Genomic DNA, 26,560 nt, shown 5'->3' on the forward strand with positions numbered 1-26,560 from the left:
CATGCGGGTGGCTAGTACGCCTTGGTTGCTTGTTATTAAAACAGCGTTTTTATAAAGCAACTGGGATGGGTTTTTTTTCCTCTTCCGAGAGCCTGTTACTAGGTCTCGACGGATTCTCGTTCATATCTAGGGGATGTTAACGGAATAGATCAGAACATAGGTAGAGGGGTCTCACGCCCTGGGGGTGGGCCACCATGCACGGTTCAAACCGGACCGTCTGGGTGGCGCCCTCTTTTCATGTTTTAGATCAACACGCATATCTGCCCCTTCTCCTGGAGTAGGCATGTCGGCGTGGTTAGGGCACGGGACTGGTTCTGGTCACGCTGGTCCAGGTCAGTTAACCCGTTGTCCGCCGGGGATGCAGATCTGCTGTTCTGGTACCCTGAGGGACTTGGGCTTTTTTCAGGGGGAAAAATGCCGGGTCGGCCCGGGTGTCACAGGGTTAGGCGTTATGGAGACCCTTTGTCGGGTACTCTTTTGTACCTGGCACTATTGTAAGGGGCTGGTTCACCTTCTTTCGCTCCTCTCTCACGCATGGCGAAGAGGGGGCTGTTGGGGTGGTCTTCTGGACTCCCTCTGGTAATCCTGTGTGCTTCCCGGGCCGCCGGGCCCGGTCCGAAGTATAGTTTCGTTTATACCGTAGGCCTGGGATAACCCTTTTTTGGAAACTGAAACACTTGTACTGCGGTATAGCTGGTGTATACCCGCAGGTGTGTTTTGGAGTTTTTTCTTGAGGGGTTATAGGAACAACCACCGTCTGTACCGAGAGGGTAGTTGATTCCCTGGTATGTTGGAGCAGAGTCAACTCCCGGGTTGCCCGGTTGAGTGTGCCCCTGCACGTTCATGACGTCTGCCAATCATGTCAGCCTTCTCTGCCTCGACCCCTCTGGGTGGTTTTTTTTTAATGGAGGCTTTGTCATGGTGATCAACAACGCCAGCATACACCCCTTCCGCCGGGGGGGCTGTTTTCAGCTGACTCCTTTGGCGCCTGTCTCGTCCGCAGTGCTCCAGGCTCAGGTTACAACCTGCTGCCTGGTTCCCCGGTGCGCTGCCTGCTTCCGTTGGTTGACCTTTTTGAGTGCTTACGGCCATGCTGACTGCCTGTTCTGCAGGGTCAGTGTGCCAGGCGGTGTGCTATTGGGGGGAAAGGGCCCGCTCTTTCGAATACGCTGGCGATGTGGGGCGCGGTGTCACTAAGTGACCGCCTGGTGGGGTCTTGATGCCTGGCGTCATTGACCTCTCCGGGCCCCCTTTTCCCAGGGGATCCAGTTCCTTCAGTGGGTCTGGGTCTTCCTTTGCGCTCCGCTGCTACGGCCTTGCCACAGGGTTGGGTTTGCTCTTGACCCTGTGATTTTGGGGGCAGTAACGAGGTTGTTCCTTCCGTTCGTTCCCTGGTGGCATGCGGGTTGTGCGTGTGTGTAGTCGTGGGGTCAAGCCACGGTCTGCTCACCCTGTGCGTTGAGTTGCTTGAGTTCCTCTTCGCACGGTCGGATCCGTCTCCCTCCCGTAAGCCTCCAATAGGGGGGGTATCCTCCATTAGGGAGGGTCGGGGGGCTCGGTCCTCCCCGGTCTGATGGTTGTGGGGGGCCTCAGCGAGGTACATTTGTCGGGCTATGGCTCCCGCTCAGCCTCTCTTGTGCAGATGATGCTGAGCGAAAGCCATAATGAAATAGAACGTAAGGTTATGTATATAACCAAGTTCTATGAATTATGGCAACGCTCAGCATCAGACGCCGCTGCGGCCCTTGATCTCGCCTTGTGGTGAAAGTTTGGGAAGGAGGCGAGTAGGTGACCACACACCTGCTTATGAAGGTAAGCGGATGGGGGTGTGGCCAGACGAATGTTGGGATGTAAAGGTACATGGTGGAATTTTTTATTCAGTGCTCATGCACGAAGTGAAGTACAGTGCAGATGATGCTGAGCGTCGCCATAATTCATAGAACTTGGTTATATACATAACCTTACGTTTTTATTTGACACAAAAAAATTATCAAACCAAGATGAATTTCCCTATTGGGATTGAAGTGCAAACCTAACTTTCACCAATCTTCACTTCAAAAAAATTATAATAATAATAATAATAATAATATATATATATATATATATATATATATATATATATATATATATATATATATATTAGTGCTGTCAAACGATTAAAATATTTAACTCGATTAATCGCATGATTGTCCATAGTTAACTCACGATTAATTGCAAATTAATCGCATTTTTTTTTTTTTTTACCTTAAACAGATCTTTTTCAAGTTCCAAGTTTTAATACTCTTATCAACATGCAAGTCAACAAATGCTTGCTTTATGCAGCCATTTAACACAAGAGGATGACCCTCATGCATTGCAAATTTGCATCAAATTCAAAACAGAGTGATGCACAAAATAACTTAAAAGAAAATAATAATTTAAAGTGTGCATGAAATAATAGGGGAAAGAAAACATTAGGAACTTGTTACATTCACACACACAAGGGCTGATTAATCACACCCCCCTCTCTCCCTCACACACACACTCTCCCAGCTCTCTTTCTCTCTTGCCCCTTCCTCATCTCTCTCACCCCCCTCTCTCTCTATATCTCACACACACACACACACAGACACACACACACACACACACACACACATATATATAAAAGGTTACTCTTGATCAAACAAAGATGAATGTCCCTATTGGGATTAATAGTGCAATAATTGCTTTTTCACCAAACTTCACTTAAAACAAATAAAACGTGCCTCTTGATCATCAAACAAGAATGAATTGCCCTATTGGGATTAATAAAGTGCAAATCTAACTTTTACCAAACATCACTTTTTGTAAAATAAAAGGTGAATCTAAATTTTTTTATTTTTTTTTTGCTTTTAATTTTTGAAAATCGTCCTAGATCATTAATTCGAATTAATCGAAAAATGTATTAATTAATCGCCCAGCCCTAGCCTAAATATATTCTTCTATATACCTACTTAAACACCTGCATATAGCACATATAACTCTGTATGATATCATGTACTGTACAACACTGCTGTTTATACCGTATATATTTATTCTTACCGTATATATATATATATTAGAACTGGGCCGTTAACGGCGTTAACGTGCTGCGTTAACCGCGATAATATAATTAACGCATTAATAATTTTTTTTTCTTTTTCTTTTACATTTTTTTTTTTACCTTTATTTACCCAGGGTAGGTTCGCTGAGCACAGATGCTCTTTTTCAGGAACGCCCTGCTTCACATTCACACAGTTCCATTCACACCTGGGAGCTGCCCAGTACAACCACAGTTGACACCATTGGCCACTGAGCAACTCCACTGGAGCAGTTGATTCAAGCCATGTCACATAGTTCAAGTTTGAAATGATTCTTTCTGTTTTGCTCCTGAGAGTGCTAGATACTGTACTGTACTGGTAATATTATTTATTTGTGTTAACTTCTGAATAAAACAACTTATTAAACACAAGTACATCTTTCTTTTGCCAAAGTATAAACAAAGTCTCAAGCGAACGCCGGTGGTCTCGCGAGAGGTTAAGCGTTGGACCGTGACGTCAGAGGAGACACTCCAAGCTGCGCTTGAATGCACAGACTGGAGTGTATTCCGTGATAACACAGCCAATATTAACGAATACACTGAAACGGTGCTTGACTTTGTCTGTACTCTGGTAGAAGAAACAATCCCCTCTACCACAATTAGAATATACCCAAATCAAAAGCCCTGGGTAGATAAATCCGTCCGTGAGGCTCTGAAAGTGCGCACATCAGCCTACAACACCGGGCTGGTGACAGGCAACATGGAAGAACACAAGACGGCAAGATACAACGTCAGGAGAGCAGTAATAGAGGCAAAACGGCGTTACAGGGATAAAGTTGAACTTCAGTTTGAACAGGCTGACTCTAGAGGTATGTGGCAGGGCCTCAGAACAATGACAGACTACAAAGGCACCTCCCTCAAACTGAACAGTGACATCTCCTTAGCAAATGATCTCAATTCCTTCTATGCGAGGTTTGAGGCTGTGAATAACAACACCAGCCTACAAACCACGGCAATGGGGGGGGGGGGGGTCTGCTGATGGAGACTCAGTGTTCAGGGTAACAGAGCATGAGGTGAGGCGGACCTTTAAAAAAGTGAATATCAGGAAGGCAGCAGGACCGGACGGCATCCCCGGTCGCGTCCTAAAAGTCTGTGCCGACCAACTGGCCCCAGTATTCACTGACATCTTTAACCTGTCCTTGGAACAGGCTGTCATCCCCACCTGTCTGAAGAAGTCCACCATCATCCCTGTACCCAAAAAATCTACGCCCGCTTGCCTCAACGACTACCGCCCTGTAGCCCTCACCTCCATAGCCATGAAGTGCTTTGAGAAGCTAGTGAAGGGCTACATCTGTTCCTCCCTCCCCATCAACCTGGACCCCCTGCAATTTGCATATCGCCCCAACAGGTCCACGGAGGACGCCATAGCCCATGTGCTGCACACAGCAGCATCACACCTGGACAAGAGGCAGGGGAACTATGTGAGAATGCTGTTCATCGACTACAGCTCAGCATTCAATACCATAGTCCCCTCCAAACTCATAGCCAAGCTCAGGGACCTGGGCTTGAACTATGACCTCTGCCAGTGGGTCTTGGACTTCCTGACGGGTAGACCACAGGTGGTAAGAGCAGGCAACTGCACCTCCTCATCCATCACGCTCAACATAGGGGCCCCCCAGGGCTGTGTTCTGAGCCCCCTCCTCTACTCCCTGTACACACATGACTGCGTGGCACAGCGGAACAACAACACAATCATCAAATTTTCTGATGACACAGTAGTGGTGGGCCTGATCTCTGCCAACGACGAGAGGGCCTACCTGGAAGAGGTAGAGAATCTGTCACAGTGGTGTCAGGAGAACTGCCTCTCCCTGAACGTCAGCAAAACAAAAGAGATGATTGTGGACTTCAGGAGGTCGGGGGTCAAGGACTACAGCCCCCTCAGCATCGACGGGGCACCGGTTGAGAGAGTGAACAGTTTCAAGTACCTCGGAGCCCACATATCCGAGGACTTGACATGGACCACACACATTGACAGTGTTGTGAAGAAGGCACGACAACGCCTCTACTTCCTCAGGCGCCTAAGGAAGTTCCAAGTCAGTCAGAAGATCCTTAGGAACTTCTACTCATGTACAATAGAGAGCATCCTGACTGGCAACATCACCTCCTGGTTTGGGAATAGCACTGCACAAGACCGTAGCAGACTACAAAGAGTGACACGTTCAGCCGAACGCACAATTGGAGGGGGGCTTCCCACCCTCCAGAACATTTACAACAAGCGGTGCAGGGGGAAGGCTAAGAGAATCATCAAGGACTCCAGCCACCCGAACAACTGCCTCTTTGAACTGCTGCGGTCAGGCAAGCGATACCGGAGTCTTAAGGCGAGCACAGAAAGACTCAGAAGAAGCTTCTATCCCCAGGCCATCAGGCTGCTAAACGAACAATAAACACTATGCAACAACCATCAAATGCACACAGCACACACACCCACACGCACACACTCACTTAAACAAACAACACACTGCAGCACCCACTCTCCACACTTTAGATCACACAAACACACTTTATATTTATTGATAAAGGATTTGCACTACAACTCGTACACCTACTGTAAATTGTACCTAAATTGCACCTCATCCCATTTCTGCCTTGCACTATATAGTATTGTATATTAGTACACTGCATAGTATATTGTATATTATATGGTAACTCAGTTACGTCTATTCTGCATCGAACATTGTACATATGTCTATACTGAACACTGTGACCTCATTTTTTTTACTTCTAATTTACATGCTATACTATGTTATTTTATTTCATACTTATCTTGTCTTGCACAGTCTCTGGAGCGTAACAGTAAGAAGCATTTTGTATAAAAGTATTCTGTACTTCTGTATGACAACTATTAAAGAAACTTGAAACTATTGAACATTATTTTGATATTTCATTACCAATTATCATAGCAAAACAGCTTTTTCAAACAGTCTGTAATGCATTTTGGAAACGGGAGATGGGCTCATGGTGTAATGGGCCACCTGGCCTGAGAAACATAAGGATGAAAGAAAAAGTAAGGACTTACTTCTGGTCATTATTTGGGTAGAACACACATATTTTGAATGCCTTCGGCAGGTTTTTTTCTTTTTTTTTAGCCATTTTAATCTAGATTAATCTAGATTAAATCAGGATTGCAGATAGATTAATCTAGATTAAAAAAAAGTATCTATGCCCACCTCTAATATATATCCACATCTGTCTGTACATATCTGCATATAATCCTTGTTACATATCTGTAGATACTATTCTATGTACATATCCCTTACCTACTCTTAATAGTTACGCTGCTTGCCAGTACGACTTACTGCCATAGTGTCTTTATACCTGTGTTACTGTACATACTACAACTCATACATCTGATTAGCAGTATACTCAGTAGTACTAATTTATATATTTTATATCCAGTTGAATCACCTGTATGTTGTATATTACTATTGGACTTTACTGTATTATTTGCACTCTGGTATTTTCATTGTACTGCATTTGTGCTGTATAATGACAAGAAATTTGAATCTAATCTAAATGGGCTACATATATAGCGCTTTTATCTTGTTAAGTACTTTACAATTTATGCCTCACATTCACACATTCACACGCAGACGGCCGAGGCAACCATGCAAGGTGCCAACCTGCTCATCGGGAGCAGTCAGGGGTTAAGTGTCTTGCTCAAGGACACTTTTGACATGCTGCTGGGAGGAGCCAGAATCTAACCAGGATCCTTCCAATAACCAGATGGCCACTGTACTAGCAAAACTGATAGCTATATAAAAATATGAATTGGCTCTATTGTACTATTTCTCTGCAAAAAGAGTCATTAACGACACCTGATGCCCCCAGCTTCCTCCGAAAGCAGTGAATGACCACTTGCTTGGGCAGTCAGGCATGCAAACTTGTTTCATTATGTTTGAATATAGTCATTTCCTATTGATCCCTGACACTTGTTTATAGATAGACACGGTATGACAACTGGCACTTGAAAGAATACAATAATGAAGTGGCACTTGACATAAGTACCAGCTGTTTCCCTTCCACTTGTCTGAGTGAGTGAGTGAGTGAGTGAGTGAGTGAGTGAGTGAGTGAGTGAGTGAGTGAGTGAGTGAGTGAGTGAGTGAGAGTGAGTGAGTGAGCGAGCGAGCGAGCGTGCGTGCGTGCGTGCGTGCGTGCGTGCGTGCGTGCGTGTGTGTGTGTGTGTGAAGCTGTGAGTCAACAGAGAGGAGCAGAGTGAGGAGGGGGGCAGAGGGAGAGAGACAGCTTGCGCTTCAAGGGACTTCATTCAGGGACTGTTTACACTGGAAGTCATTTTAATGCATTTTATCTGCTGGGAGGAGGAGGCTCACTGGCTATTGGCCCTCACAATAAGTCTCTGCATGGGAAACACTGTGTCACTGCATACACAATGGTTACTTATCGCTGCTGTCGGGACAAAACCTCATAACTACATTTTTTTTATTTATTTTTTATTATATAAATCAACTCGGGTGTCAAACTCATTTTCACAGAGGGCCACATCAGCATTATGGTTGCCCTCAAAGGGCCAAAGACCGTATAAATGTTAATGTAATGTAAAATAAATGTAGCTACTCATTTACATATTGTTAAACATGTTGTTTCTGTATTTATTACTTATTCAAGTTATACATATTGCATATGCATTTGCATAGATGTAAAAATATATGTTAGCTTATGTTAGTTTATCAGAACCCCATATTACTCCATTAATCAATGATCGAACCATTCAAGTAAAAAACAAAGAAGAATATCATCAAATACAAGCTATGACATTAAGTTTGTTCAAAACCTTTTTGTCACAGTCAAGAGGGGCAGAACTAACAACTGAGCTGCAAAGAACACGTGGGACAGATGTAGCAGATGTTACAAAAACAAATGGCTGCACACAACCTTGCAGAGGCCATACATCCAACTAATGGAAGATAGTTTAATTAACTTTAATTAACAGATTGCAGAATGGGTACAGTACAGTACAGCTCAATACACACAATTGTTAAGGGGATGCAGACCAGAGAAAGACTTTCGACTTGTTTACATCAGGGTCCCCCATTTTCAATTTGTAATGAAATTGCTATTATGTGTCTGCATGAACACACAACTGTAACTGTACTCAAAAATAACAAAATAAGGGTTGTCTCAGTTCACAACTATATTGGTCAAGTTTTGGGTGGGACTTGTTTGCGTCCCTACAGCTTCTTATTCAATTGAGCGAGATGCTCGGTTATGTCACACAGCCAGTTTGCATCTGACAGTTCAGACAATATTTCTTCAACCCTTTGTTACCTATTCCGCCTGGATCTTTTTTGTATTTTGGGCTGTAAAATTGTCAAAGAATGTCTGAGGAGTAAGTGCTTTTGGCTTTTTTCCTTTGTTACTTCATCAATACCTCAGATGTTCAACATACATGTATGTGTAAGAATGTGTAATAACTAAGGCTGTCAAAGTTAAAACTTTATTAACGCATTAACCCACAATTATTTTAACGCCGCTATTTTTTAAACCAAGATTAATGTTTAAAAAAAAAAAAAAAAAAAAAAAATTGCCAGAGCTCTCAAATGACATGGCGGGCCACATTTGGCCCGCGGGCCATGAGTTTGACACCTATGCCATAGATCATCCTCCATATGTGTGTGTGGGTTTTACAAAGTTTAAACAATGGGAAAGCATTAAGCCGATCATCTGTCTAAACCTCCTAACTCTATTCACCCTCAAATCTGTGTTAGTTTTTTTCATCTGCTGAAAAGTTGGGTTTTTGGAGTTATGAGGTTTTGTCCCGACAGCAGCGTTATGATATGTTAAGTTGAACCTTATTTATTATTATTATGAATCCCCTTGGGGAAATTCGTCCTCTGCGTTTGACCCATCCTAACCACTCAGGAGCAGTGGGCAGCCACACATAGTGCGGCACCCAGGGACCAACTCCAGTTGTAATGCCAGTACCTCGGTCAAGGGCAACGGCAGGAAACCTAGCAAGCTTGTCTTTGATGTGGGAGGAAACCGGAGTACCCGGAGGAAACCCACGCAAACACGGGGGGGGGGGGGGGGGGGGACATGCAAACTCCACACAGAAAGGCCCCCGGTCGGGGGTTTGAACCCAGGACCCTTCTTGCTGTGAGGCAACAGTGCTAACCACTGCGCCACTGTGCCACCGTGTTCAGGGGGAGTGTCCCATAGGCCACCCCACCAATAAAACGGTAGGGGAAAAGGTGTGTGAATGTGAGGCATAAGTTGATAAGTGGTTTGGTTGAAGGCTTTATATAAATGCAGTCAATTTACTGTTTAAAGTGACAGATGTCCCCTACAGAGGGAGGAAGGGTTCAAGATCGGGTGTGGGTGGGGGTGGGATTCACAATAAATAATCACAGAATATTGTCAACACCAATGTTAACATATTCTGCGCAAAACGAATAAAGAGATTTGTAAAAAAAAAAAAAAAAAAAAAATGTAAAGTAAGTAAGTAAGTACTGTAAGTAGGGATAGTAGGGAAAAGTAAATATACCTTACCTTTTATCACTGCTACTGCTAGGACCAGAAGGCAACTTAAGGTAGAGGTAGAGTTTTTCGATGTCTGTAAACTTCTCCACATCTTGCTACAAAAATAGACAGGGGGGACAAAGAGAGGTTTACGAATTGATAATTCAATACTAATTCATTAGCCGATCATAATGGGCCCACATTGCTTTATTAGATGTTAGCAAAGTTGGATTATGGGCTATAATAAACAGAATGTACCCAGTGGAGTCTAAGCCATGTTTCCCTATTATAAGTTTGCCTGGTTTAATTGTATAATAATGCATGTTTAACCTCAACCCTGTATTGCTAAATTATGTGATATCCTTTTTTTTCTTCTTTTTTTTACAACCTGGCCTATCAGAATATCTATGCTACAGTTATATCATAAATGTATTATATCACTATATATACTAAATAAAAAAAACAGAATTTGAATATCACAGAATTCTGGAAAAGAAAAAAAAAACACACAGAACAATAATGTACAATCTCTTTGGCTCCAGAAAGTCCCAACGTCTTGGGAATCAGGGGGGGGGGGGGAGGTAAGATTTTATCCAACACACATCAAAAACTATTACATTTTTTTTTCAAGATGAGTCATAAAAGGCAATCTATACACAGGGCAAAATTATGTCCACATCACAAGACAACTCAAATGAGATTAGGCATTAGGGATGTATAAAAATAGAGATAACAGAAAAACAAGAAAGAGGCTACATGCTGGAGACAACCCTACACTGCAAAACAAAAATGTTTCTTCAACTAAATGAAGTAGACTAGAGTCTAACCAGAGTGCAAATTAACAATATACAGTGTAACGTGTAAAAATGTAACAAAGCTACGGAGTAAATATGCTAAACTAATATATGTACAGTATTATTATATACAGTGGTACAAGTATGAATACACTATGGTAGTAAATCATACTAGCCAGTGGTATAATTAATAAGAGTAGGTATGGAATATATACAGATATAGATAAAAGTACAGTATATACAGTGTGGACATTGTGGGTATGTCCACTGTGGGGTTGTGGCTATGCATTATTCTATATAATCCTATATAATCTATTCTATATAATGCTATAAACACAGCAGTGATGAAAACAGCTGCTCTCCTGTTCCTCCTTTTTCTCATCTGCAGTTGGTTCTCAAACAGCGTAAGTTGGCTTTGTCCACGATGTCTGAGGTTTTTGAAAGAGTTTTTATGAAATCAGATCCTGTATTATAATGTGCACTCACTACCCCATGCCTTAAACCACAAGCAAAGTCCCTCTAAAAAAAAGTACCTAAAACAATCGCAAAGTGCCCCAACTTGTTATCACAAAGTACTGCAAAGTAACTCAAAGTACCATAAAGTGCCCTAAATTGTTACTGTAAAGTACTGCAAACAACCACAAAGTAACTGAAATGGTTGCATTGCAATTGGTAAAAAGTCCTGCAAAATACTGTACACATTATATAAATTGTAATGGCAACACTGTGTGCGTTCTATCTGTGTGCGGATTTAGCGATGTAGGTGTAGGCCTACGTGTCTATTTGCATATTGAGCGGGGAAAGGAAACACGATCGCAGAGTGGTCACTGGAGACGCATTCTGATGCCGTGGTGTGAACTGGAATCCGTCTCGACTGGATCTAGACACAATCTGGATATATCTGGATATATCTACGCCAGGCGTCCTATTGTATGGAATGTGTGCATACGCTGCCAATACATTGGCCTCAGCCCCCGTCCACTTTCAATTGGATCCTATGAATAGAAGTTTCCTCCTGCCGTCTTTTCTGTTTGCTTCCATGTTACTAAGGGAATGACACCTCGCCAACGGCTAAAGTTATCAGCCACAGTAAGCGGCTTTACTAATGGGAAACAAAGGTAAAAAGCAAATGGCTTATAGCAGCCATGGTGCCAACTGGACTGTCGTTAACAGTAGAATCTGTGATGTCATCAAACAGTGACCTCTAGGCAAAAGATACAAAAGAACACAGTACTGAGCTTTGTTTACAGTTTTGGTCTGATTGGATTGGATTTCAGTAGGTATATAGGTATAGGGGAGGGGTTGCTAGTGCTGGCCACACCTCAGGCTCTGCCCAGAGAGGTCTGGAGAAATTCACAGTATAATAAATTAAGTAAACTCCAACCCCACACACGTCAGACTAAGCCTGGGCGATATGGCCAAAAACGTTATTGCGATAAAATTATAAAATTATTTTCATATAACTCGATATCGATAATTATCATCGATATAATGTCTGTCAAGTTTAATTAACTTCTTATGCCCGGCGCCGATGGACGGGCTATTAATAGACTTGTTTTCGAGTTGATGTCGTCATCAGTCCGCGCACGTTAGCAGTTAGCTAGAGCAAGCGGTGTATTCCATGACAATGTACTAAATATGACCCTAAAATACTCCGTTCCGCCCCAATACATTGCAACAACGTCCACCGTATACCCCACACTACTCTAACCGCTACCCTCAGAATTCACGCCACACACCCACTCGGCACGTAAATTATAAAATAGCGCCGTGCAAGCTAATTATCCTAGCCAGCCTGTTGTTTCCAAGCGGTGTATTTCATGACAATGTACTAAATATGACCCTAAAATACTCTGTTCCGCCCCAATACATTGCAACGACGTCCACTGTATACCCCACACTACCATAAACGTGGCCTCAGAATTCACGCCACACACCCACTCGGCACGTAGATTATAAAATAGCGCTGTGCAAGCTAATTAGCCTAGCCAGCCTTGTTTACTACTGGAGTCCTACCTCCGGGTCTCCTTCCGGGTCTCCTTCCGCTGTCGGCCATCTCCTTCACTGATTGGTTGTTAGTGCGTGTGCTCATATCCAAGCTTGGAAAATCGATATATCGTAACTTTGCGACCACGTTTCATGTTTATTTCGAGGAAATAATTTATCGCAATAGTTATCGTTGTCGTTTTATTGCCCAGCCCTACGTCAGACCAAAACAAAAAATTACACAAAGCACAATACCAAGCGGGGCTCTCTAGGGATGCTCTCTAGGGATGCACCGATATGAAAATTTGCCACCGATACCGATACCGATTGTTCAACTAACACAATCGGCCGATACCGATATTTGTGGCAAAAAAAATTGTAATATATATATTTTTTTGTAATATATATATATTTTTTTGTAATATTATAATTTTTTTTATGAAACTACTGTATATTTGTATGTCTCTAAATGTTTTGATGAATTGAAAATGGAGGACCCTTATGTAAAAAAGCCGAAAGTCTTTTTCTGGTCCACTGATCTGTACTGTATTGTACCCACTCTGCAATCTGTCAATAAAGCTTTCAATCAATCAATCAGACAAATGCATAGAAAATTATTTTATTGTTTATGAAAATGTTTTAGCCCTATGCTTGACTATTATTTTAGCCATGGCAACAAATAAAATAATAATAATTAAATGAATAAATAAAATATTAAATAAATAGGCTACACGTCTCTCTTTTTGTGTTACAAATAGTGCTCACCGATATGAACATAGGTCTCTTTACTTACTTAAAAAAGGGAAACATCAAGAAATAGCACTATCTCTCTCCCAGTATGGTCTGCCGAGCTGCAGCTTGATACTATTTCTCCCAGTATGGTCTGCCGGGCTGCAGCTGGATACTATTGTCTCAACCAGAGCTCTCAACCAATGAAATTTTGATTGACAGTCGATTCTGCCAATTACGTAACGTCACACCGCTTGCACCCGCCTCTGCTGTTACCACCAATCGGCAAGCGTGTATACATTTTTTAATTCCGCTTTTGTCCGCCATTGATTTTGACGAGAGCTCTACAACAACAACAACGTTAGATCCCCGCGGCCGACGTTTAGCTTTTAGCTCCGCAGGATGACTAAACGAGGCATAATGATTTTACTGCAACGAATGTTATAATAAAACAAAGCCTTTCTATACATGTGTCTGATTGAAAACTTTATTAACAGATTGCAGAATGGGTACAACTCAGTACGGGCTCTGAGCAACGGAAGGAACTGAGCTATAGTATGAATTGAGTAATGCTTGCTACTTGCTATGTTCGGGTAAATAATATGCTGATGTTATTGAACGTGTAACACTAACTATATAACGTTAATGCCACAAAACGAATGCATTTGTTAATCATAAGTAGTAACTTTGATGCAGTAGCTTGTGTGTGTGTGGCGTTGTGCAGGTCGCGACGCGACTGAACTTTTTTTTGCCTTTTGACGCGACACAAATTGATGGATATTTATCGGCTACTGCCATCGGCACATTCAAGCTTATCAGCCGATAGGCCGATTGCAGTCAACAAGGCACTTATCGGCCGATACCGATACCCGACCGATACATCGGTGCACCCCTAATTAAGACCAATGGCGTGTTGGTGTAATCCAGAATATTTTGCCAGGTGGAAGGAGATCGAGATGGCGGTAACAGAAGAGTATCCAATTCAAGCGGCAATTGGGGATAAGGCTTTGTTGAATGATTTAAGGGAGTTGGGAAATCCATGGATTAGTTTACCACTTAAGTTGTGGAGTAAGGTAACAGCCCCAAAAAATTTAAAAGAAGCCATAAAGGTTTTGGGATGGTGTGCGTATGACCCAGAGTTCGTACCCAAAAGAATGGACGTACGGTTTAAAGGGTGGGAGACTCTAGGCCTAACCGCATATTGTACCTTTTTACATCAGGGGTCAATGAAGCGCTTTCAAGATCTGAAGTTGCAGCATGGTTTGGAAAAATGAAGATTTTTACAGATATCTTCAAGTTCGGCACTATATCGAGCAACTACTGAAGCAAAGTAAACAAACACTTTTTGAAAATATTTTATTAAAAGTCTTCAGAGAGGCTTATGTCTCGAACTCAAATAAAAAAAAAACATCTCAAGACTCTATAAGGGATTACAACAGACGAAAGGTAATTCATTGTATGTAAAAACAGAAATGGGAAAGGGAGGGAAACCTAAATATAACAGAAGAGGAATGGGAGGATTTATGTGAAATACAATGGAAAACATCAAGTTCACCAGTATGGAGAGAATTTTGTTGGAAATCCCTGATTAGGTTCTTTAGCACTCCAGCTCAAGGGAGCCATCATACCAAATCTTCCAACTGCTGGAGACAGTGTGGCCTCTCAGAGGCAAATCATTACCACATATTCTGGTCTTGTCCCTTGCAGATGCCTTTCTGGAGGGAGGTCCATACAATTTTTGAAAAAGTATTCCAGGGGGACATCCCATTTAAGTTGGAGAGTCTATACTTCGGCGCCAGGCCATCAGAAAATGGGGATAGATATATATTTCAGATATTAAGCGCGGCTAGCAGGAAAGCCATCACTAGAAAGTGGTTAAGAACAGAAATTCCTACAGTGGATGATTGGATTGATATTATTTATGATATTTTTAAGATGGAAAGAATTACTTTTTCTTTTAGGTTGCAACAGGATACGTTTCGGAAGAAATGGGAAAGATGGATAATGTACATTACACCGTTACGATCTTCATTTGTTTAAGGTATACAGAAATGACCAATCGGGATAATTGTTAAGTGAACCTTGTGTAAAGGGAGTAGCGTATCAGGAAGATGCACCCCAACATATTATTTTGTTATTTGTTTGCTTTATGGTAGATGCAGATGTATTGGAGATGTACCATAACATATTATTTTGTTATCTATTATTTTTTTGTTATTGTTTTTGTTTTTGTTATTGTTTATGGTTGTCAAAAAAAAAAAAGTATAGGATGTTATTGACTGTATGGGTCCTCATGTATGTACTGGTACTTCTGCACCGCAACTTTTAAGATAAGTAATAATTATTAACAATTGATGCAATTTGTACTGCAGAAGGCGGAGATAAATGAAGGCGAAGTCAAGATGGGAAAATCAATAAAAATATAATTTAAAAAAATAATCGCTAAAAAAAGAAAATACGCAATCTTTTTTTTTTTACATTTATTTAACCAGGAAGTCCCATTGAGATACAAGATCGGTTTGGGAGAGGGAGGTAAGGGGTTTTAGATTGTGTGTTGTGAAGTTTAGACTTCAGAGAGGGAGAGTAAAGTACAGAAAAAAAGGTACCGTTCGGTACCGGTATCGATTCCCAGGTAAAAAGAAACATTTTCAGACTCGGTGTCCTGAAAAGACCCACCGCGTAGGCCAGATGCAAGCCGCATTTTACAATAAACCTCTGTGGGGCTGCTTATAATATATATTATAATCGCAAATGTAATCGCAATCACAATATCTGTCAGAAAAATCGCAATTAGATTATTTCCCAAAATGGTACAGCCCTACGTCACACACTCAAGCTTGTATAATCAGTAGTGGTCGACCCTTAGAGGATGATTTGACCTCTTGTATAATCAGTAGTGGCAGACCCTTAGAGGATGATTTGACCTCTTGATTTTGGTGACCCCATGACCTTTCTTCTAGTGCCACCATCAGGCCAAATAAAAACATTTCAAATTAGCGTATCTCCTGGCCCCTTGACCACATGTGTCAAACAATTCAAGGACTGATCATTTGCTTATCAATTCATTTTGGCCCACTGCCTCTCCTCGCCGCAAGTTATCTGGACTGTGATACAGATCGAATGCACACTCCGTCTCACTGTGTGCCAATTCAAAACGTTCTAAATCGACTCAAATTAATTTCCTGTCGGCTATTGATATTAGCAAATACTGCACCTAGGAGAATGCACTCAGTAGAGTGCAGACCTCTGCCAAGGTCTAACAATCTCCGACATGTGCTGTGACTTTCACATGCAACATTTTACTGGGTAGACAATGGAAACAAGAGTTGCCTATATTGAAAGTCAGGAGCCGCAGAAGCCTTTTCACAGGATATCTGAACTGACTGTTGATATCTGAACTGATGATCTCTGAACTGTTGATATCTGAACTGTTGATATCTGAACTGATGATCTCTGAACTGTTGATATCTGAACTGATGATCTCTGAACTGTTGATATCTGAACTGTTGATATCTGAACTGATGATCTCTGAACTGTTGATATCTGAACTGATGATCTCTGAACTGTTGATATCTGAACTGATGATCTCTGAACTGTTGATATCTGAACTGATGATCTCTGAACTGTTGATATCTGAACTGATGATCTCTGAACTGTTGATATCTGAACTGATGATCTCTGAACTGTTGATATCTGAACTGATGATCTCTGAACTGTTGATATCTGAACTGTTGATCTCTGAACTGTTGATATCTGAACTGTTGATCTCTGAACTGCCCTGTGTCAGCGCTGTGTTGTGCTGTTTTACAGGATCTCTGAACTGCTGTGTCAGCGTTGTGTCGTGCTGTTTTACGGCCTGTTACAAAATTAAGTGTGTATTGTATGAATTGACAGGGCTGCCGTCCCAGGCCATATTGGTATTTGTTTGTATACAGAGTCATTCTGGGGCAGCTGCCAACCTACTTAAGGGCCCGCGTCCACCTAGCGCATATTTCTCCGTGAAACATGCTGGGAGTGCGCCGGCAGAGCTGGCTTGACGCGCATCTTGTAGATGACAGAAAGAAATCTACAGCCATGCCGCGGTTTTGCACATATTATAGCATATTTGAATAACTTTATTGTATATTAATTATATATATAGTTATTGCCTGACACCACAGTTCGCCCTTTGCTTTTTATTAGCTTTTTAGTAGTGTATTCGTGTAGTTATTATTATTAGTTTTGTCGCGAATCTCAATGGTCTGTGTGGAGACAGCCAGATAGGCAGGCAGCTCCGGTGTCAGGTTACAAGCAGAGTGGTAGATGACTGGCTGTGATTGGTTGTTTGAATATGCGCTCGGCGCACCGCTCTAGAAAAGTTCAGCCAGTTTCAACTCTCTGGCTTGTGCGGCCGCATAAAGGCGCTGAAAAAAGAAGCCGACGGCAGCGCACTTCCTAGAGGCGGCCGCATGGGGCCGCATGCGCTCCCTCCCCATTGTAATACATTGAAAACAGACGCGTGCGGTCCTAAATATGCGCTAGGTGGACGCGGGCCCTAAGGTCATTACTCACTCCACAAAGAGGTGGATATTACATTGTGAGATAAAACCGACAACAAACAAACAAACAAATAAGAAACGTGTTTTATGGCCATCATCACAAGAGCAGAATTTGGCATGCATGCCTTTAGCTATCCTGCTCCATTTTCCTGGAATCTAAGATTTTAATCTTAACTCACTGGAAATGATCCTTTTAAAAAATAAACTGAACAACTGCTTACAATGGAGAGCTCGTGTTTTTTTATTTGTTTTAACTAAAGCTTACGAGGGCATCTTCTCTTCTTCTTCTTTTACTATTTTGCTTGATTATTTCTATGTTACATGTGAACCTTCCTGCACACTGCCTTCTTTGCCAGGGCTCATTTGAAAAAGAGATGCCAATCTCTAGAGGGCTGGGCGTATAAAGTGATATTCCCTTTTTCTTAGCTCGCCCTTCAACAGGCTCACCACAGACCCAGTAGAAACTACATATCAACATGACTTTTAGACAGCCTGATTGTGTGCTAGTTTTAATTAATTTTGTGACAAATTATGTATCATTCTGACTCCCCAATCTCTGTAAAAGGAAGTGCTAATCTCTTCCGAAACGAGATGTATGACTCCTGGGTCTGAGGCCTGTCAGACTCAGTACATTAGAACTCCTCTAATGATTAGCCTACCTTTATACTGTAGACTCTGGGAACTTAACCAAACAGATTAGTAGTAGGTATTAATGAGGGGAAACATAATCAAACAAATGTGTGATTTACAAATCATGCTGTGAATAATACTCACCAGCATGTTATCCACTTTAGACTGTACAGATTTGCTGTAAAAAGAGAGACATAATATAAATGAGTATGAAGCCAGTATAATATGAGCATGGTGCCAAGACTCATTTACATATCTGTGCAACGTTTGGCATGAGACAAACTATTGTCAGCATCTCTCAGGTCGTGCCTCCTTGGACCAAAAACACATGTTGTCGTAAATAAAAAGAGACAGGCTCTGCATAAACGTTCTGATGGACACAAAGCCTGTCTAAGTTTACAGGCATTGAAGAGGGACCTTGTTATCCCCTATGAACCAACATTTGATAAGGCCTAACAAAATTAATAGTTGGTTTCAGGTTGGTTGTCAGTTTGGCCATGGGTAGGTAGGGAATTTATTTTATTTTATTTTTTTATTTTATTCTTTCCCACGGCGACTATGGATATGGAATTTCTTTATTTAATTAAAATGTTCACAACAACATGGATGCATGTACTCTGCCAGCATGTTTAATATCCATAATACTAAATGTTTGACTAAGATTTCTATGAAACTTTATTAAATTTTTTTTTTTTTTTATATAATTTTTTTTAAAAACTCATAAAATATATTGGGTCGCACCTAAATCGGCAGGGTCGGTCGGCAACCTGAAACCAACTATTAATTTTGTTAGGCCTAAACATAAGAGCCTACCGTACTTCAAAATCTAAGTCTGAGATAAGGTTGGTCCTTTTCTGATGTGGATTTATTTTATTTGGTTAATGTGAACAAACCCTCAGTGAAACACTACATGGATATAGGATAAGATAAGATATTCCTTTATTGATCCCCTTGGGCATGGGGGAAGGGAGGTACAGGTATGGGAAGGATAATAGAAGAAAGACGTAAATATAGGCAATAAGGTTTAATCTGAATATAGAAATATGAGAATGCATGCCAATGACCCAAAGGGTCAAATGATCTACTTTGTGGGAAAACTGTAATAACTTCCCTGCATAGTCTAGTCATGTTTCCTCTTTCTGTTGCAAGTTCCTTCCACTTGGCTGCAACATGGCATTACTGTGTAGTACATTTATTACTGTACTCCCACATTCAGCTCACAGGACCCGCACCATGGCAGCGCTGGGACCAGGGATTCTATCTAAACGTTTAGAACGCTGGTCCCAGCCGGCACTGCAGTGGTTGTTTATGTTCCGCATCAGTGACCAAAACCCTGGTTATCTAAGAACCCTGCTGGTAACTCTGCGACCTCATTCCTAATCTGTAATCTATAGACAACAAGTCAGGTTGTTTTCTCAGACAGAAGGTACGTCAAACTGAAGATCTGTCACTAGGCTGACAGTGGCAGGTCAGGGTCACAGCCCAGGACACTGTCACTAGCGACAACAGGGGGGTTCACTTTAAGTGACTGTTACTCACTGTTAATCAATGAGCTGTTTCTAATTCAGGCTCAGCGGGTACAGTGCAGGGGCATTATTGTTGGGGATTTAGTCAGTTGAGTGGAGATAACTTTTGATAACTGATAGAGGTTTCCCATAATTCCTGCCACCTAGGGATGTATTCCTGCCACCAGTATTGGTTTTGGGTCCGATACTGTGCTCATGCACCCATACTCGTAAAACTACTCAGATATTACTACTCAGTGCCATGTTTGTTCAGGAATCAAACTAAATTGAATGTTAAAAATGTTATATATATTGATATTATTTTACATAATTTACATTATTTTAACATTATGGCAGCAACAGCATCATGTTGTGTATTTAATTTGTTACAGTCAAAAAGTGAGGAACATCTGATGAAAATAAATCATGTTTTCAAAGTCATTGTTAGAACTAAATGGTATTATTAACTACTCATATTGGTACTCGGTATCGACAAGTACCCAAATGTAAGTACTTGTACTTGGTCTGAAATAAATATAAATAGTGGTATCGGGACATCCCTACTGCCAGAGAGAGTGGCAGGTTGATGATAGGCTAGTCCAGTTGTGGCAATCCTGAGGCAACGGAACCTGGTGAATTCACAAGACCTTCTCATATCAAGTTAGGTGGCCAACATGCTGCCAATGGATGACCCATATTTATACCTATACCCACCAATGACAAGTGACATTAGATTTCTTTTGTGTTTTGCAACTAAATCTAATCTCTAAATAGGCGTATTCAAATGTAACACAAAATGTCATATTCATAGATGTTCGTAAAGACAAATTATACCTATTTTTTTAACTGCACAAAATATTGGCCACCAAGCTAATGTGCATCCTTAATTATGATGATTGATGTGATGAGCCGTTACTGTATGTTCACAGACAGTATGGTATTTATGCTCTTATTCTGGTGTCCAGAGCCAGCCCTGCTCTGGCTGCACTGCGGTGCAGAATGAACCTGCTCACCCAGATTAAGACCCCATTCAGCCTCTAACAGCTCAGCAGGTCACCAACCAAGGCCAGACTGGTTGTTGTCTGTTCTATTATGCAGACTGTTACTGTGTGTTTAGGTTGCCGTCCCATTCCCTATTTTCGCACAAATTAATATTTAATGTTAACCTTTTAATGTTAATGCTTTTGCCCCCACTATCTATTTTCAAATGACCATAACCATCAAGAGACCTTCAAAAACAAAGATGACATGAATAAAAATCCAATCTTATATTTTATATATATTATGTATATATTCCCTATTGAATGGGGAAATTAGTGATATTATATTTTAATATTCAGATAAAATTGTATTGCCTGTATTTATGTCTTTCTACTATTACCCTGCTCATACCTGTACCTCCCCTCCCCACTCTCCCACGCTGCTATGACACCTGAATTTCCCCAAGGGGATCAATAAAGGAATATCTTATCTAATCTTATAGCGATTTGAAATTTGCCACAATGATAAGATATTGGTGTGCCAATATCTCACAACAAATATCACAATAATCACACCAATAGGCCAGATGGTGGAACTATAATCAAACTATTAAATGCCATAACTCATACGCTGTAAGTACGAATGACATGGGACTTCGTACACACATATCCACCAAATGTTAGTCTTCAACTTCAAAGGAACACACCAACATTATGGGAAATTCGCCTACCAAATCTGTGCGTTCAGTAGAAAGCTATCCAGCTGCACGTTAACCTAGCACAATGAATGGAAGCGGACAGTGCTGGTTAGACAGGGCGTTGGCCGACTAACACATTTAAGCCAGGCTAGTGGTCCGTATCCGCTTCCATTCATTGTGCTGAGCTAGGCTAGCATGCAGCCGGATAGCTTTCTACTGAATGCACAGAGAGGAAACTGGTATCTATTTTCTTGTTTCACTCTGGAGAAGATGGTAAGCGCATTTCCCATAATGTTGGCATGTTCCTTTAACACTTTAACTTTAACAGTCATATTGGATTTCCTACCATTTTACATTTTCATAATTCATCCTAGGCTGGTACGATTCTCATGCAACTTGCTGTGTGGCATCTACATCTTCACATGTGTAATTCAGAAGGTTTGTCTTTACTCTTTTACCTTTACTGTATGAAGTACAAACTCAGGAGGGTCATACAGAACCAAGCATTTCACTATAATGTACATGTACCTTATATGTGACAAATAAAACAAGACTTGAACTTGAACTTGAAGATGAAGAGATGAGTTAGATGTGGTTCTCAAACTGCGGGTCGCGACCCAAATTGGGGTCGCGGGTAGGTGACAGTAAATTGGAAAGTAAAAAAAAGTAAAGCATTGAAAGGTAAAAAAAATGTATTAAAAAATTATAATAATATATATATATATATATATTTTTTTTTTATGTTCTGGCAACATATTTTGGCTAAATATGCCTCGTTTTATAAATGTGTATTGATAACATAGTTCTGTAATTACATTTTCTAATAAATAACGTGTGCTTTTATTTTGATATTCCTTAATTCCATGTTGAAATTACGCATACATTAACTCATTCAACGCCAGACCCGATGATAGTCGGGTTAACTCGCTGACCGCTCAGCGCCAATCACGAGTATAGTCAGGTTTTAATCGTTATTTCTTTTATTAGCGATATCCATTCATTTTCATCCATCCAGCCTGATGTTATCATTGGGAATGGGTCTGAGCTCACAAAAGGGCAAATACCGCCGCCTATTGTACTCCATTATAAATGGTGTAGTTTCTTTTCTGGGATGATCCGAGCCGTGCGGGCGGGGTTTAAATACTCAGGCGAGGTAGGCCTATACAACGATGTACCATGCCACTAACCCCGCCTGCCCCGTTCAGGTGTAACACTCGGTAATGTGGGATGGACCTCCACGAGCAGTATTTGGAATGGCGATCAGATAATTGGATTATTTCTTTTGCATTACATCAGATACCAGCAGGGGTGCAGTCGTAATATGGGCGAAGGCCAAACGCCCGCGCGCTCCCGCGCACGCGTGCACGCGCATACATGTTCCCTCGGTTGCGCACAGAACAGATGATATCCTTCCAGTCGGGAGATCAAGCAACCCCCCACCACACCTACAGGGCTTGTATTTGGTTGTCGGTATCCTATTATTATGCAAAGTCGAGGTGATAAGTGCCGGCGGTCGGGGTATACGGCGCAACGAGTCATTTTTGTGTGGCCGGCCGGCACTTATCACCTAGACTTTGCATAATAATAGGATGCGCGCACTTCGGCCTCAGTGACGAAGCCCAAACGTCGTTTGACCGCCTATGCCCAGCACTGCACCCCTGGATACCAGGTAAGGACTCTATATATAAAATCTTGCGTTGATCTGATATTTCTTTCTACCACGATCGCGGCTGTCTGTGTGTGTCTTTGTGTGGCTGTGTGCCGTTGGGTGCAGGAGGGGACTGGGGAGCCTCGTGCTATGAGGCCCTTTTCATTCTTGCATGAGGAAGGATAATAACGATGATCTAGCGTTGATTTCAGGATGATTAGATAATCAGGCGAAAAATTACAACGTGTTTAGTGTATTCCACTAAAGGGCTATTATCGCGTCTTTTCCTGGGATTACTAAGAATCACCTAAACTATATTCATATTCACAACGGTATAAAAGGGAGATGTACGGATGAAAAAACGATCCGTTTTGTAAAAAGCAACTCACTGATAATCGACGGGTGTATTAGACCCATAGCTATAATATAAGATATATTTTAAGCACTCGCAAATCTCGCAGTCGTCCCATTGATTAAAGCGGTGGTGTTCTAGCGCCCTCTCGCGCATTAAGCGATGGCGCAGAATGAGTTAAGTGTGGGGTCCCCAAAAAAAATCCTAAATTAAATTGGGTCACGGTATATAAAAGTTTGAGAACCCCTGGGAAGATAGAAGATAGAAGGTTCAGACGGAGGCACATATTGATCCATGCAGCATCCACCCGCTTGTCTGTCAATTCTCTACCCTGTCCCTGCGCAGTCTCCACTCCGGGGATTATTTTATTTGTCCCACTGATTCTACTAATGTGATTTAACCAGGGTAATTTGTTAAGCCACATGTCATAAATCGTCGGTTAATTATCAATCGTGACCTCAAGTTTGACAAACATACTAATTTGGTTGTGAAATCCAACTTCTATCAGAATCATTTCTAAGATCAGAATCGTTCTGTCCTATTTTCACCTGGAGAGAGTTATTCATGCCTTCATATATTCATGTCTCTATTACTGTAACTCAATGTATGCTTGTATTAGGCTTCTCTTTCCCGCCTCCAGCATGTACAGAATCCTTGCTCTTGAGTATATCTGAACTCTTATGCCCATAACAGACTTCTAGGCCACAGATGTTCAGATCAGGAGCTCTTGGCTGTTTCACATTCTAAGGTCAAACTAAAGGTAGGCTAAAGGGTGGTTGACCTGCAGGAGCCTGGAGACTGTGGAACTGCCTACCTCTGGGAATTTGATCAGCGGAATTTCTTGTTAATTAACTTTTTGTGTGTCTTGTAAAGCACTTTGGATAATTCTTGTCTTATGTTTAAAGTACTGAATAAATAAAGTTGACATGACTCCAACACTATATACATACTTTAAATTGTCTAATATCTAAAACCATACAACTAGCCCAGGGGTAGATTGTCAAGCTAAAGTCTATACCAAAAAGGAATTTCATTATAGTGAAGTGTTGTCATAAGATAAGATATTCCTTTATTAATCCTCTTGGGGAAATGCAGGTGTCATGGCAGCATGCGGGAGAGGAAGTATAGGCAGGGTGAGAAAGACAATAAATATAGGTCATAAAGAACATCCCTGAACAAATGACATGCACCTTTTTTTTAAGTAGCCTGATCAAGAATGTGACAATAACACAAGGATACAAAACCAATTCCAATATAATCAGCACATCTTACAGCACAACAACACCTAGGGATCAAATGCCAAGTAATATAGCGGTATGTTTCCCCATTCTCATTCAGTGTTTAAATTTAGTAAATAAAGTCCTTTGAATCTTATAACACTTAGTTTTATGCAAGACATGAGCTAAATGATTAACGTAGCCTAATCTGAGTCCGATTTCACATGTGACTATGAGAATCTTTGACAATTATTGGTCCATAATCATCACTGAGCCTTATGTAAAGCCTTCCAATTGTTAGCTTGTACCCAGATGTAGTGTCTTCATAAAGACAGGTTCCCATGCAATGATTAGGCCTATAAATGACTATTTGGCTATCGGCTAACAATGCATTTTGCTCTCCATAGGTGACTCCAAATGAAAAAGGTTGTATCCAAGTTCAACTTTTGGTGGAATGGGGTTTACAAAGTGTCTTAATATGCATTCCCTTGGGGAAAAAACACTTGTATTCACTTCTATAAGGAAGATTTGAAGTTGCCTGATTAAAATAGAATGTACATTTCCTAAAAGATTTGTCACTGATATTTGTATGCCATGTAAAAAGTCTAGCCAGGTTTGCTCATTCATTGCGACAGCAGTATTAATATGATGGATTAGGCTATTTTAATTCATGATTGTTATCTATTTAATAAAACCAGGTCTTCACCAGATACCATGATAGGTGTGTTTTTCTTACATTCCCTGGCCTATCAAGGGAAATACAAATAATACAAATAAATAATAACAAATAAACAAGGTAGATTTGCTGAGCGTGGATGCTTTTTTGGCAATTTAACATAATGTGGGTATCCCCCCCCCCCCCCAGTCAAATATGTTCACAACTGGGTGCTGCCTAGTACAACCACAGTCCTCTACTGTTAAGCCACTGAGCAGTTCCACAGCAGTTCAGCCCCTTCTCTAGACTCCCAGCACTTCAGTCTAGAGCACTTCAATAGTAGGTACTAAGGAGGGAAGAGTGTTATTCATTCACTTCCCCCAACCCAGATGTTCTTAGTGGTCTGGGAGTCTTGAATAAACAAATGATTCTGAGCAAATCAATTTTAGGTTTGGTGCGTACCGGGTCGCCAATGATACATACTGGTAACATAAAACCAAACCTCGCCCACTCATGAGTTCCAATCAAATAGTCTGGGTTCCCTGTAACAAGCCAAGTTGCCTTCCCTGTCCCCCCCTGTCAAGTACTAAGCACTGGAATGGAGTGAAGCAGTGATGCCTGGCTCCTATGCCAGTGAGACAAGGCTTCACTTAATTATCAATGTAGTTAGGGATGCACTATATAATATATCGAGCAAAACCGGGCCAATGTTAACAACTGATGATTATTTCTCTGTCTAGCTGCTGTTGTGTGTGTGTTTTTTTTAGGTTACTTATGACAATGACGAAGCACAGGATTGTGGGCTAACATTGTTTCAGTACATAACTACGTATAAATAGTATGTACAAAATTGTATTATCATAGAAATGTGTTTTATTTATACAGATCATATTGGACATCAGTAATATCGGTAGAAATGTTAATATTGGTTATCGATATGGGCCAAAATGTTCATATCGGTGCTTCTCTAAATGTAGTCCATAGACTAAAGACGCACATGAACAACATGTATTAATAAGCCCATTAACAAGCCACACATGACATTGCTTAGGAGCCAGGAGACTCAAAAGGTTCAGTTCATTTAGACATTTTAGATTAATCGACTTGAAATTAACTAATCAATACAAATTATCTGACTGCCCAACACTATCCGTGAGTCAAACCAGAGACGTTCACAAGCCCTCTTCTCTAACCTTATCTACGACTGCACAGATATTAGGCATTTTCTTTTGAACATGGTTACCAATGGTTACAGGC

General features: G+C 41.2%; 1 protein-coding gene across 1 annotated transcript in view; it reads right to left on the reverse strand.

Annotated features, from left to right (window-relative positions):
• LOC311242858 (DNA-binding protein RFX7-like) overlaps positions 1-26,560 on the reverse strand; it is a 105,847-nt gene that overhangs the window by 77,390 nt on the left and 1,897 nt on the right. The window contains exons 2-3 of the mRNA XM_084331920.1: positions 18,393-18,426; positions 9,602-9,687 (exon numbers count right to left, since the gene is read on the reverse strand). Of these exons, the coding sequence (XP_084188046.1) occupies positions 9,602-9,687; positions 18,393-18,426 (120 nt within the window). The remainder of the gene's footprint in view (positions 1-9,601; positions 9,688-18,392; positions 18,427-26,560) is intronic.

This window comes from Notolepis coatsorum, assembly GCF_963971535.1.
Source record: "Notolepis coatsorum genome assembly, chromosome: 1".
In the NCBI taxonomy this organism is placed as follows: domain Eukaryota; kingdom Metazoa; phylum Chordata; class Actinopteri; order Aulopiformes; family Paralepididae; genus Notolepis; species Notolepis coatsorum.